The sequence below is a fragment of the Anolis sagrei genome, chromosome 11, assembly GCF_037176765.1.
Source record: "Anolis sagrei isolate rAnoSag1 chromosome 11, rAnoSag1.mat, whole genome shotgun sequence".
Classification (NCBI taxonomy): Eukaryota; Metazoa; Chordata; class Lepidosauria; order Squamata; family Dactyloidae; genus Anolis; species Anolis sagrei.
In genome coordinates, this window is record NC_090031.1 from 16,731,537 (window position 1) to 16,745,405 (window position 13,869).

Genomic DNA, 13,869 nt, shown 5'->3' on the forward strand with positions numbered 1-13,869 from the left:
CAGGTGTCTTATGGCCCCACATGTGGTTTTCATACCAGCCTTTCGTTGTGGTTGCCAGCATGTTCTGCTGCTGCTGTTGCTTTGTATCACCAGGCCTTGCTTCTCTCTTCACATCCAGCCTTCTCTTTTCAGTTTTGCTCCCATTGCGTGCCTTGTGTTTGCATTTCAGTGTGACGCCTTTCCTGTTTCTTCACTACCACTCTCCATCTATCTCACTTCACCCTCGTTCTCATGCCAAAATATATATACCTATTCTATATACTGGCAAGGATATTCCATGCGACTGGAATACAACGGGCGCTCTCTCTTCCTTTCTCTCTTGTCCCAATTTCTATGCAACGCCCTATTTGCAAAACTTTGGATTATCTGCCAAAGCATTTTGGGGTTTTGTCTGTGAAGGCACTCTCAAAGAATCCTATTAAATAGGTAAACATTGTGGATCAATTCCTAAATTATTTATTTTTCCAGAATGCGTTCAAACAGTGGCAAGGAAGTGGGTTAGAAAAGCTAGAGATGTGTGTTCTCGAAGGCTTTCATGCCCGGAATCACTGGGTTGCTGTGAGTTTTCGGGGCTGTCTGGCCATGTTCCAGAAGCATTCTCTCCTGACGTTTTGCCCACATTTATGACTCAGAGGTTGTGAGGAGAGAATGCTTCTGGAACATGCCCATACAGCCCGGAAACCTCACAGCAACCCAGATAGAGATGCGTCTGTGCAATGTGCTTGTTTGTGCACATTTAATGCACATCGGCTTCCTACGGTCCAATATTTGGAGGCTTCTGAATATTGGTGCCAAACCAGATGAGATACACATTGTGATCTGGGCACAGACAGTGTCAGCACAGAGACCGGCCTGCCTTCTCCTAGGATTATTTTAGAATCGTAGAGTTGGAAGGGACTACAAGGGACATCTGTTCCAATCCACCATCCATTCCTTGTGGGAACCAGAACCTGGTTGGACACAGGAGTTACTAGGCCCACCGTTACTGATGGTTTTGGCTTGTGTATCCCCTTCCTGAATATTTACTAGGGCCATAAACTGCTGCCAGGTCATGGGAGCTATCCCCAGTCTGGTAGGTTATTCTAAGTAAAGGTTTCCCCTTGTGTCCAACTCTGGGTGTTGGTGCTCATCTCATCTCTGTTTCTAAGCTGAAGAGCTGGCGTTGTCCGTAGACGCCTCCTAGGTCATGTGACTGGCATGACCGCATGGAGCAACATTACCTTCTTGCTGGAGTGGTACCTATTGATCTACTCACATTTGCAAGTTTTCGAACTGCTAGGTTGGCAGAAGCTGGGGCTAACAGTAGGAGCTCACCCTCACCCCACTCCCCGGATTCAAACCACAGACCTTTCTGTCAGCAAGTTCAGCAGGTCAGCAGTTTAACCCACTGGCCTCCTATTATTATTATTATTATTAGGTTACTCTAGTTGTTCAGGAAGTGCCCCAAGTGCCATGTTGATTATTTATTTGTTTGTTTGTTTGTTTACAGCAGGGCTCTTCCAACTTTTTAAAAAGAGGGCCAGGTCACAGTCCCTCAAACTCTTGGAGGGCCGGATTATAATATGAAAAAATACGAATTCCTATGCACACTGCACATATCTTATTTGTAGTGCAAAAAAACCCACTTTAAAACAATACAATAATTAAAATGAAGAGCAATTTAAAAAAATATAAACTTATTAGTATTTCAATGAGAAGTGCCGGCCTGCTTTTGGCTGATGAGATAGGATTGTTGTTATTGTTGTTGTTGTTGTTGTGTGCTTTCAAGTTGTTTCAGACTTAGGTTGACCCTGAGTGAGGGCTGGGTAAATGACCTTGGAGGGCTGTATCCAGCCCCCGGGGCTTAGTTTGAGGACCCCTGATTTACAGCATTTATATTCCGTCCTTCTCAGCTCGCAGGGGATTCAGGACGGATTACAATGCCCATTTACATGGCAAACATTCAATGCCATAGACATACGGCATATATAGACAGACACAGAGGCAATTTAACATTCCTGCTTCATGGGGGTATACTCGATTCTGGCCACAGGGGGAGCTGTTGCTTCACCGTCCACTTGTGACACCCAGTCCTTGATGAGTACTTATTCTTCCATAGGCAGCTGGAAGGTTTTATGATGTCGTAAATTAGTTAAATTAGCCTCCCCACATAAAGTGGTACCTAGATTTCCTACTTGAGAGATGCAACTCTTTTGGGATGCATAGGTCAACAGCAAGCTAGACTATTTATGGTCGGGAGCTCACTCCGACCCAGGCTGGCTTCGAACTCACGACCTCTCGATCAGTAGTGATTTAATGCAGCTGGCTACTAACTAGCTGCGCCACAGTCACAGTTCCAAGTTCTTTGAAGGGTATATAGGAGCCTGGTCTCTCTCTCTCTCTCTCTCTCTCTCTCTCTCTTTCTTTCTTATTTCTCTCTCTGTCTTTTCACCCCAACTCTCCTCCATCCCACCAAGGGGCTCTCCACTCCCCATTGACAAATCCCATGGCTGCAGATGGCCTCTCAGTCTCCCTTGTGCCATCTCTCGTATATAGAAGTATGCCAGTCCAGGCTCGTCGGCTGGGCTAGGCTCTTCTGCCACAAGTGATGAGGTGACCATCTTTATTCATTGCTCTTTGTCTTTCTTCTTCCTCCTTTTGTTCCTCTTTATTACAAAGAGGTTTTTTTCTGTTTTTCCCACATTGGGAGGAGAAACGAGGCCCAGCCTGAAAGGAAGCATATACGGTGTTCCCTCACTACTTCGCGGTTCACTTTTTGCGGACTCGCTGTTTCGCGGGTTTTTGCCTTCTGGCAATGATGGAGTGTGGAAGGGGGTTTCACCCTCCCCCTCGGAAGAGAGGAAAGAGAGAGGAGATACAAAGCAGTATGTCAATCAGGGCCTTATAGCCCCTTCCTTATAGCTAGAAAAAAAAAGTGTGCAGTGCCTTCCAATCTCTCCTCACTTCTGCCTCGCCCTCAGAATGCGATAAGTGAGGGAACACTGTATCAACATTTGAGTTGTGTGCAGGTGTGTGTGTGTGTGTGTGTATCTGAATAGGATGTCAGAGCGAAGCCTCATTCCAGAATGCCAACTCTGTGTGCGGACCTGTCTAGCCTTCCCCAATGAGGCATCTGCCCTGAGTCCGCCCTGAGTCCCCCCTAGGGGGTTGAGAAGGGTGGGGTAAAAATACCATAAATAAATAAATAAATAAATAAATAAATAAATAAAACCCCTGTGCTGGCAGGACTGAAGACCGACAGGTCTCAGGTTCAAATTGGGGAGAGCGCAGATGAGCTCCTTTTATCAGCTCCAGCTCTCCATGCAGGGACATGAGAGAAGCCTCCCACAAGGATGGTAAAACATCAAAATATCTGGGCGTCCCCTTGGCAACATCCTTGCAGACGGCCAATTCTCTCACACCAGAAGCAACTTGCAGTTTCTCAAGTTGCTTCTGACACGACTAATAATAATAATAATAATAATAATAAAATAAATTTATTTTTATACCCCACCTCCATCTCTCCGAAGGGACTCGGAGCCGCTCACAAGGGGACCTATGCCCAACGGTACAGGTTAAAACAAGCATAAAAATACAATCAAAAACAAAAGTCAATAACTAAAGTGCAGGTGGTGAAAACTAGGGGGCGCTAGTGCTTTGCTTCCACAGTGTTGCTAAAGTGCTGGTGGTGAAAATTCCAGAACCCTATCAAAACTTCCAAAATTTTGTTATAAATGGCAGTTCCTAATTGATTCTGTCTTCAAAATCGCCAAGAATGAAATATAATGAAATTTTGAAAGTTTTGTTAGAGTTCTGAAATTTTCACCACCAGAACTTTAGCAACACTGTAGAAGCAAAGCACCACCTAGTTTTCACCACCAGAACTTTACTTTTGTAAGTACTTTAGAACCATTTAGAACCACAGATTGCCCATGCCTAGCGCCTATTGCTCTTGTATTAATCTTCATTTAAGGCCTGATTCCAGAGAAATGTTTTGTCTCACAGTTCAGCAAAATTGCTCAGTAATCCTATAGTTAAGAAGGTGCACAAGTGCAGTGCGTATTTTCTGTATCTCCTTCTTTTTAGAATGTATACCACCAGAGAGCAGTATTCCAACATCCTCACTAGGCATATATTCACAGGAGATGGGGATTCAAAAATAATAATAATCACAAAACCATCTTTTGATTCTCAGATGGTAATTCAAGTGCTTTAAGGCTGCGTTCAGCCATATTCCCTTTCATCAGTTCAATATATACTTATTTTTGGACATATTTATTTATTTATTTACACTAATTACACTATTTATATTCTGCCCTTCTCACCCCGCAGGGGACACAGGGCGGATTACAATGCACATATATAAGGCAAACATTCAATGCCAATTAGACATACCAGATATATAGGCAGACACAGAGGCAATGTAACATTCTAGCTCTTTCCAGCTTCGTTAAGGTATGCTTGATTCTGGCCACAGGAGGAGCTGCCGCTTCACCATCTATTTGTGACACCGATTCCTTTGATGGAGTACTTCCTCATTCTTTTGCATGCTGCTGGAAGATTTTATGGCATCGTAAATTAGTTAAATTAGCCTCCCCACATAAAGCAGTACCTAAATTACCTACTTGAGAGATGCAACTGTCTTTTGGGCTGCATAGGTCGACAACAAGCTAGACTATTAATGGTCGGGAGCTTACTCCAACCTGGGCTGGCTTCAAACTCATGACCTCTCATTCAGTAGTAATTTAATGCAGCTGGCTACTAAGTAGCTGCGCCACAGCCTGATTTTTTTTGTATGGCAGGACTGAGTTGAGAAGTTCATTTTGTTTTTCAGTTAGGACTGGAATCACTGTAGGAATGAACGCCAAGTGAGTGTGTGTCAGTGGAAGAATGAATATTTCAGGAAGATATAGCTTACCTGTCACAGTTTGATCCTTCATTGTCCCTGCGGACATGTCTTGGGCTGTGCAGGTCTCCCTGTGTGCCAGTGGTGTGAGTGCACAGGTGTGTCTTCCTCTTGTTACAGGCATCGATGTGTACTTCCAGGTGTCAGGCCAAACTGCGTGTGTCTGGGATGGCTAGTTCTTGTACCGACTGCATAATGTCTCTATGGGTCTCCACGAGCCTCCATGTCTATGCAAGTGCGTGTGCTTGTGTACATGTGTGCGTGCGTGCCTTCGTGTTCCAAACTGCGTGGCCTCTTGCCTCCAACTGTCTGAACAGCCATGTCGCTCTCATGTTGTCTTTCAGAATCACTATCAGTGACCCTTGAGGATTGGCAGCCACGGTACGTTCTTCACTCGCTCCCATCCTTGCCCTGCCGTCTTCAGTGATGCATGAACCAGTGTTAGTCTTGTTCCCACCGCCGCAGCATCTTCCCATCCCATTCATCCCCAGCCTGTTACTCTCCTATCAGGCCGAGCCTCCGCATAGACCAGGTATGGCGAACTTGGGCCCTCCAGGTGTTTTGGACTTTGACTCCCACCATTCCTAACAGCCTCGGGCCCCTTACTTTCCCCTCAGCCGCTTAAGCTAGAGGATAGAGCGATAGACTTAAAAGATGCGTACCTTCACATCTCAACAAATAGATATAATGCTTAAGCGACTGAGGAAAAAAAAGGAAAGGGTCTGAGGCTGTTAGGAATGGTGGGAGTTGAAGTCCAAAACACCTGGAGGGCCCAAGTTTTCCCATACCTGGCATAGACAGACAGAGAGAGAGAGAGAGAGAGAGAGAGAGAGCGCAGCCTCTCTTTCCAACCAGGCTCCACCGATTATTGCGGGTGGATCTTTGGCTATCAAGAATCCAAATTGTTAGCTTGGAAAGGAATAACATTGGGCTTTTTGAAACAATGGAGCCTGCTAAATTGGTTGTTTGCAAGATGGAAAAGGGGAGTAGAGTATGCCAAGGACGGGACCTTACGAAATTACTTTCCAGACAGTAACTCTCAGAATTCCCCAACCAGCATCATAGAATCATCGACTTGGAAGAGACCCCATGAGCCATCTAGTCCAACCCCAATCTGCCATGCAGGAAAAGTACCATCAAGGTGCCCCTGACTGATGATCATCCAGTCATAATAATAATAATAATAATAATAATAATAATAATAATAATAATAATAATAGAGTTGAAAGAGACTCCCAAAGGGCATCAAGTCCAACCCAATCTGCCATGCAGGGAAGGCACCACTAAAGCACCCTCGACAGATGCCCATCCAGTCAATAATAAGAATAGATTTGGACGAGACCGCATGGGCGATCTAGTCCAGCGCCAATCTGCCATGTAGGAAAAGCACCATCAAAGCACCCCTGACAGATGCCCATCCAGTCAATAATAATAATAATAATAATAATAATAATAATAATAATAATAATAATAGAGTTGGAAGAGACCCCATGGGCAATCTAGTCCAGCACCAATCTGCTATGCAGGAAAAGCAAAATCAAAGCACCCCTGGCAGATGCCCATATAGTCTCAATAATAATAATAATAATAATAATAATAATAATAATAATAATAATAATAATAGAGTTGGAAGTGACCCCAGAGGGCATCCAGACCAAGCCCCTTCTGCCATGCAGGAAAAGCACAATCAAAGCATCTCTGACAGATGCCCATCCAGTCAATAATAATAATAATAATAATAGAGTTGGAAGTGACCCCAGAGGGCATCCAGACCAACCCCCTTCTGCCATGCAGGAAAAACACAATCAAAGCATTCCTGACAGATGCCCATCCAGTCTTTAATAATAATAACAATAATAATAATAATAATAATAATGTTAATAGAGTTGGAAGTGACCCCAGGGAATATCTAGTCCAACCTCTTTCTGCCATGCAGGAAAAGCACAATCAAAGCACCCCAGACAGATAGCTGTCCAGCCGTCTAGCGTCTGCTTAACAATAATAATAATAATAATAATAATAATAATAATAATAATAATAATAATACAGCCATGGTATGCAGAAGTTCAAAGACACCCCAGAGGGCATCTAGTCCAACCCCTTTCTGCCAGGCACAATCAAAGCACCTCCAACAGATGTCCATCCAGTCTCTGTTTTAAAGCTTCCAAAGAAGGAGCCTCCACCACACTCTGGGGCAGAGAGTTCCATTGTTGAACAGCTCATACCCTCAGGAAGTTCTTCCTAATGTTCAATGGAATCACCTTCTCTGTCCTTTGAACCCACAATGATGATGATGATGATGATTATGATTATGTTTATACCAGGTATGGTCAAACTTGGGCCTTCCCCCCAGGTGTTTTGGACTCCAACTCCCACCATTCCTAACAGCCTCAGGCCCCTTTCTTTTCCCCCCTCAGCCACTTAAATGGAAAAGGAAAGGGAAAAGGAAGGGGCCTGAGGCTGTTAGGAATGTCGGGAGTTGAGGTCTAAAACATCTGGAGGGAGGAGCGAAGTTGGCCCATGCCTGGCTTAGACTGATGCCCTATGGCAGCATTCCTCGCCTTGCTTTCCCTCTGTGCCTTCTAGATTCTAGTTTAGCGGCAGGAGAAATTGTGGCTTGCCTCTAGGGCTTTGGTTTGTCCTAGAGTAGTCTGTTTCCCTTGTAGCAACTGGCCTTGCATGGGAATGCTCCTCCCTTGTGTACTAGAGACCTGTGAGTATGTAAGAAGGCGCTGCTGGCCCAGTGCAGTTGGACTGAATGGTGTCCAGCATTGGGCAAATCCAAAACGCCTCCATAGAAGGAAGAGGAGGCCTTCGCGCAGAGTCACACAATGGGACTTAGATGCGAGGTGAGGTCTATTTCTCTTGAAGCTCCACCAGCTCTTCTTTAACACCTTTGAGATCTTCTACCTGAAGTGGATGCATTGGATGAAACTGACTGCTCCAGCAAGCATTGTAATAATAATAATAATAATAATAATAATAATAATAATAATAATACTCAGGCACAAGACAGTAAAGGCGGTCACAGTGGTGATTGGCACACTGGGTGCAGTGCCTAAAGACCTTGGCCTGCATTTAAACACAATCGGCGCTGACAAAATTACGACCTGTCAGCTGCAAAAGGCCACCTTACTGGGATCTGCACACATTATTCACCGATACATCACACAGTCTTAGACACTTGGGAAGTGTCCGACGTGTGGTCCAATACAACACTCAGCAGAGTGATCTTGTTTGCTGTGGAGTCATCTTGTTGTCTTTCAAATCACTGGGTTGTTGTAGGTTTATTCGGGATATATGGCCATGGTCTAGAGCAGGGTTCCTCAAACTTTTTAAACAGAGGGCCAGGTCACATTCCCTCAAACTATTGGAGGGCCGGATTATAATTTGAAAAATATGAATGAATTCCTATGCACGCTGCACATATCTTATTTGTAGTGCAAAAACAACTTAAAAACAATACAATAATTAAAATGAAGAACAGCACAACAACAGAGAGGAAACAAACAAGGACTTCTAATCACCTGTCAACAAAAGATTGCTCCAGGCACTGCCGGGCAATCAAATGCTAATCAAGGTGATCAGTTGAAACATTCACACCTAGCTCCAGCAGGGAAGAGTCCTTTGTCTCACCCTGGTCATTCCACAGATATATAAACCCTTTTTCCTAGTTCCAACAGACCTCACTACCTCCGAGGATGCTTGCCATAGATGCAGGCGAAACATCAGGAGAGAATGCCTCTAGACCATGGCCATATAGCCCGAAAAAACCTACAACCCAATTTTGACAAATATAAATGTATTAGTATTTCAATGGGAAGTGTGGGCCTGCTTTTGGCTAATGAGATAGGATTGTTGTTGTTGTTGTTGTGTGCTTGAGTTATTACAGACTTAGGTTGACCCTGAGCGAGGGCCAGGTAAATGACCTTGGAGGGCCGCATCCGGCCCCCGGGCCTTAGTTTGAGGACCCCTGGTCTAGAGGCATGGCCATATAGCCCGAAAAAACCTTCAACAACCCAATAATAATAATAATAATACATTTTGTTTATACTCAGCTCTGTATTCCCGAGTGGACTCAGAAATGATTACAGAATACATACATGGCAAATATTTAATCCTGTTATACAATTTACAACAAAGACAGACAGTACACAGAAACAAAGGCTTCCCTCTTTTTCATCTCTGGTATCTGGAGGCTGTGCTCAACTCGGCCACAGGGAGGTACTGTTGGTCCATTTTTCCTGTTGTCCATGGACGCCTTCCTGATCGAGTTGTTGGCATGTCTTTAGGGGTGCCTTTTACCTTCCCACCATGGTGGTACCTATTAATCTACTTACATTTTTGTTTTCGAACTGCTAGGTAAGCAGGAAGCTAGGGCTGACGGTGGGAGCTCACCCCACCCACAGCTTGAACTGCCAACCTTCCGGTCAGCAAGATTTTCTGTAGCTGGCGGTTTAACCCGCTGTGCTAACCGTGGCCCTTGTAGCAGTACAAGGTTTGGAAGCCCGGTCTCAAAAAAGCAAAAATTAGCAGTATCTTATCCTGGTGTTAGGGAAATTCCTTTGGATGCGGGTGAAGATGGATAGCAGAGGATGATTTTAAGAAAGTCTACTATTGGTCAAGAGTATGATGACAGCCCAGCTCCTGCTGAAGAAACAAACTGCCAATCCCAAATTAGATGTGCTGGCATGATGTAAACTTTTTTTCTGAAAAAGTTTATATCAAGCCAGCACATCTAATTTGCTTTCCAAAATCACAGATTATTTGCCATAATCTGAGTAAGCAGTTACATTTTTTGCTATCCAAAATCACAGATTATTTGCTTTAATCAGAGTAACTGTAACAGGCACTCTTATTTTTTTTCATAATAATAATAATAATAATAATAATAATAATAATAATACCGTAATTATTATTATTATTATTATTATTATTATTTATATTCTGCCCTTCTACCCGAAAGGACTCAGAGTGGCTTACAGTATATAAGACAGACACAGGCAAACATTCAATGACTTGTTACAATCAACATAGAATCAGGTACACAACACAAACAAAGGCAAAGGCTTCTCCTTTCATTCCTGGCTTCTGGAGGCAGCGCTCATCCCCAGCTCTAGGGGAGGTGCTCTTCTCCATTTCCAAGCTGTGTTGTCCGTAAACACCTCCTGGTTGTGTGGCCAGCAAGACTGCCTTGGAGCGTCTCTTTGCCCTTTCCTGCTGAAGTAGTACCGATTGATGTACTCACTTGCATGTTTTCGAACTGCTAGGTTGGCAGAAGCTGGGGCTAACAGTTTCTGCCAATTCCGTTCCGCAGAATTGAACCGCCAACCTCTCGGTCAGCAAGTACGGCAGCTCAGCGGTTTAACCCGCTGCGCCACCAGGAGGCTCTTGTCTACTAAAGATCCCCACAAAAAAAAATGGAAGGTAGATAGAGAATATGGAGATGGGAGTATAACTCTCAGAATAACTTATCAGTTACTATGGAAGATATCCTTTGACACTTCTCAAGAAGAACAAGGCTGTCTTGGAAGGTAGCTGGTCCTCCCACTGGTTGTGTGGCCGCCAAGACTGCTTGGAGCGTCTCTTTGCCTTTTCCTGCTGAAGCAGTACCTATTGATCTACTCGCATTTTGCATGTTTAGAACTGCTAGGTGGGCAGAAGCTAGGGCTAACAGTGGGAGCTCACCCCATCCCACGGATTCAAACTGCCAACCTTCCGGTCAGCAGTTCAACAACTTTGCGCCATTGCTGCGTAGGAGTTCAGAGCAAAGAAACAATATATGAATGTGATAAGGCACCTTATCAGCTAGCTGAAAACTGTGCCCTTCAAAGAGAGAGAGAGAGACTGTTAGAAACTGCCTTAGTTATAAGCTGTCAGGATTTCATTTAAGCCTTCTTTTGAGACCCTTCTTACCATTTCTCTGGGAATGTCTAAATACAACTAATCCTTTAAAGCGGCTCTTCCTTCCCTGTATTGCACTGGCTTTCCTTCTGTGTCTTGGGAATGGGTTTTCCTTTGACCCACAAATGTGGAAGCGCCCTAAAGAGACGAACGAACGGCCTTTCCTCTGGCGTTCCTCTGGCGTTGTGAGGTTCTCTTTGGCTTTCCCGCCCCGCTATGCCCAGTTGCCTCTTCCTCCTCCAAAAGAGCCTCCCCTTGCTTTGCCTCGCATTCTTTGCCTTTCTCTCTCTTTCTCTGTCTCTCTCCATTTTTCTCTCCCTGGATTTTGCAGCAGCGTTTGGTTGGGAGAAGCCGAGGGAGCCCGACGCCTCTGGACAAACACGGCTCTGTTTTGGGATCCTTTTCAGGAAGAGGGATCCTGTAGGATAGAGCAGGGGTGATTTAATTGGATTAGAGTCAGCACTTTGGCCAGCTAATTCCAATGACATTGGTTATGGGCCCAGCACTCTTCCACTGTCATCCCAGTGACAATTCTGCGGAGGTGCATTGAGTCCTTAAAGTAGGCATGGGCAAATTGTTAGAAATTGTGGGAGTTGAAGTCCAAAACACTTTGCCCAGGCCTGCCTTAAAGGGAGTAGTGGGTTGTTTATTTATTTGTCATTTATTTCCTTTTTTGAGGATGAGGTGCACTGTGCCTGTGTGTGTTTCTAATACGTACAGTTTTGCAAATGCGAGCGTCTTCTCCCAATGACAGGTGTCTTCTTCTCTGCACGGCAAATTGGTATTTGTGGGGAGAGCATGAATGGGGAAAAAGCAAGGGAAAGCAGCATGCACACACACACACACACACACACACACAAGGGTTGAATAAAAAATAATGCCTCCACCTTCATAACTCCTCAACAGATGGCAGTACTGGTATGCAGCGGGTACTGGCTTGTTCAGTAGACTCCCCTCTACAGTTCCATTTTGGCAGGAAGCCTTAGCATTGAATGGTTGTGTTGTTAAAGTGCGAAGTATGGAAGCCTGTGCAGACGGTCGGTCAATGCGACTTAAGCAACATGCAGTCATTGAATTCTTGACAGTAGAAGGTGTCACCTCAACATCTTTAAACTTACTCGCCCAACGATGCACAGTACTCACATCAATTATTTTATTTTATTTATTTACAGTATTTATATTCCGCCCTTCTCACCCCACAGGGGACTCAGGGCGGATTACAGTGTACACATATATGGCAAACATTAAATGCCAATTGACATACAACATATACAGACATACACAGAGGCTATTTAACTTTTTCTGGCCGCCAGGGGAGCTGTTGCTTTCATCGCCCATCTGCGACACTGATGAAGTACTTCCACATTGCTGGAGTGCTTTTGCTGGAGTCTTTTTAATGGCCTCATAAATTAGCTAATTTAGCCTCCCCACACAAGGTGGTACCTAATTTTCCTACTTGACAGATGCAACTGTCTTTCGGGTCAACAACAGGCTACACAATTGGTTGGAAACCCACTCCAACCCGGGCTGGCTTCAAACTCATTACCTTTTGGTCAGAGTGATCTTAATGCAGCTGACACTCAGCCAGCTGCGCCACAATCCCGGTGCACAAACAGCATGCATTCTCTGATTAATCGCAACACAATCCAACACAATGCAACACAAACAGCTTGCATTCTCTGATTAATCTCCTTTGGGGTGACACCTTCTGCTGTCAAGAATTCAATGACTGCATGTTTCTTAAGTCGCATTGACTGACTGTCTGTGCAGGGTTCCATACTTCTCACTTTAACAACACAACCATTCAATGCTAAGGCTTCTCGCCAAAATGGAACTGTAGAGGAGAGTCTACTGAATAAGGCAGTAGCTGCCGCATAGCATTACTGCCATCTGCTGACGAGTTATGAAGGTGGAGGCATTACTTTTCATTCAACCTTTAATATGTGTATATACACACACACACACACACACACACACACCTGCCTTAAATACAGTGTTCCCTCACTTATCGCTGATGTTACATTCCAGGAACACCCACGATAAGTGAAAATCTGCGATGTGAGAATGCCTGGCTCCCCCTCCACTCTTCCTCCTCCTCTTCCACCTCTTCTTCCTCCTTCCTAATTCTTCAAGGTGAGGCTGTTACTGCTGAGCATACTTCACATGAGCTCTCCTTCCCTATGCCTCTGCCTCCCGGCCGGCCTGCCTGCGCCACAAGCATGGTGCCCAGTGAGAACCAGCCGGTCCCCTAAGACGTGACCAGGCCCCCATCCTCCCGACCCTGTCCCCTCCGCCTCCAGCACCTTTGGCCCTCTGGCCTCAGGCCTGCTCACTTCTTTGGGGACCAGCTGCCTCTCCGCGCTTGGCCCCATGGTGCAGACAGGCAGGCTGGGAGGCAGAGGCAGAGGGAGAGCTCGTGGGAAGCATCCTCAGAAGCAACAGCAGGCTCTTCCTCCGTGCCTGCCTGCCTAAGGGCCAGGCCTGGCCTTTCCTCAGCAGCCTCGCCTCGAAGGAAGGAGGAATAGGAAGAGAAGGAAGAGGAGTGGAGCTGGATAGATGCGGGGAATGCCATGGATGTAGCGTACCTTGATTTCAGGAAGGCCTTCGACAAGGTCCCCCATGACCTTCTGGCAAGGAAACTAGTCCAATGTGGGCTAGGCAAAACTACGGTGAGGTGGATCTGTAATTGGTTAAGTGGACGAACCCAGAGGGTGATTCTCACCAAGGCTTCCTCTTCATCCTGGAAAGAAGTGATGAGTGGAGTGCCGCAGGGTTCCGTTCTGGGCCCGGTCCTGTTCAACATCTTTATTAATGACTTAGATGAAGGGCTAGAAGGCAGGATCATCAAGTTTGCAGACGACACCAAATTGGGAGGGAGAGCCTATACTCCAGAGGACAGGAGCAGGATTCAAAACGATCTTGACAGATTAGAGAGATGATTGGCCAAAACTAACAAAATGAAGTTCAACAGTGACAAATGCAAGATACTCCACTTTGGCAGGAAAAACGAAATGCAAAGATACAAAATGGGAGACGCCTCGCTCGAGAGCAGTACGTGTGAAAAAGATCTTGGAGTCCTC

The 13,869-nt window shown here is 45.2% G+C and overlaps 1 protein-coding gene across 7 annotated transcripts in view; it reads left to right on the forward strand.

Annotated features, from left to right (window-relative positions):
• The window catches only part of DNM1 (dynamin 1), a 164,058-nt gene that overhangs the window by 144,027 nt on the left and 6,162 nt on the right, over positions 1–13,869 (forward strand). For 2 of the 7 annotated variants that reach the window (XM_060757183.2, XM_060757184.2), the window contains exon 21: positions 5,230–5,266. The exons of the other annotated variants lie outside the window; for them this stretch is intronic. In XM_060757183.2, the coding sequence (XP_060613166.2) occupies positions 5,230–5,251 (22 nt within the window). In that variant the 3' untranslated portion in view covers positions 5,252–5,266. The remainder of the gene's footprint in view (positions 1–5,229; positions 5,267–13,869) is intronic. 7 annotated transcript variants of the gene reach the window in all.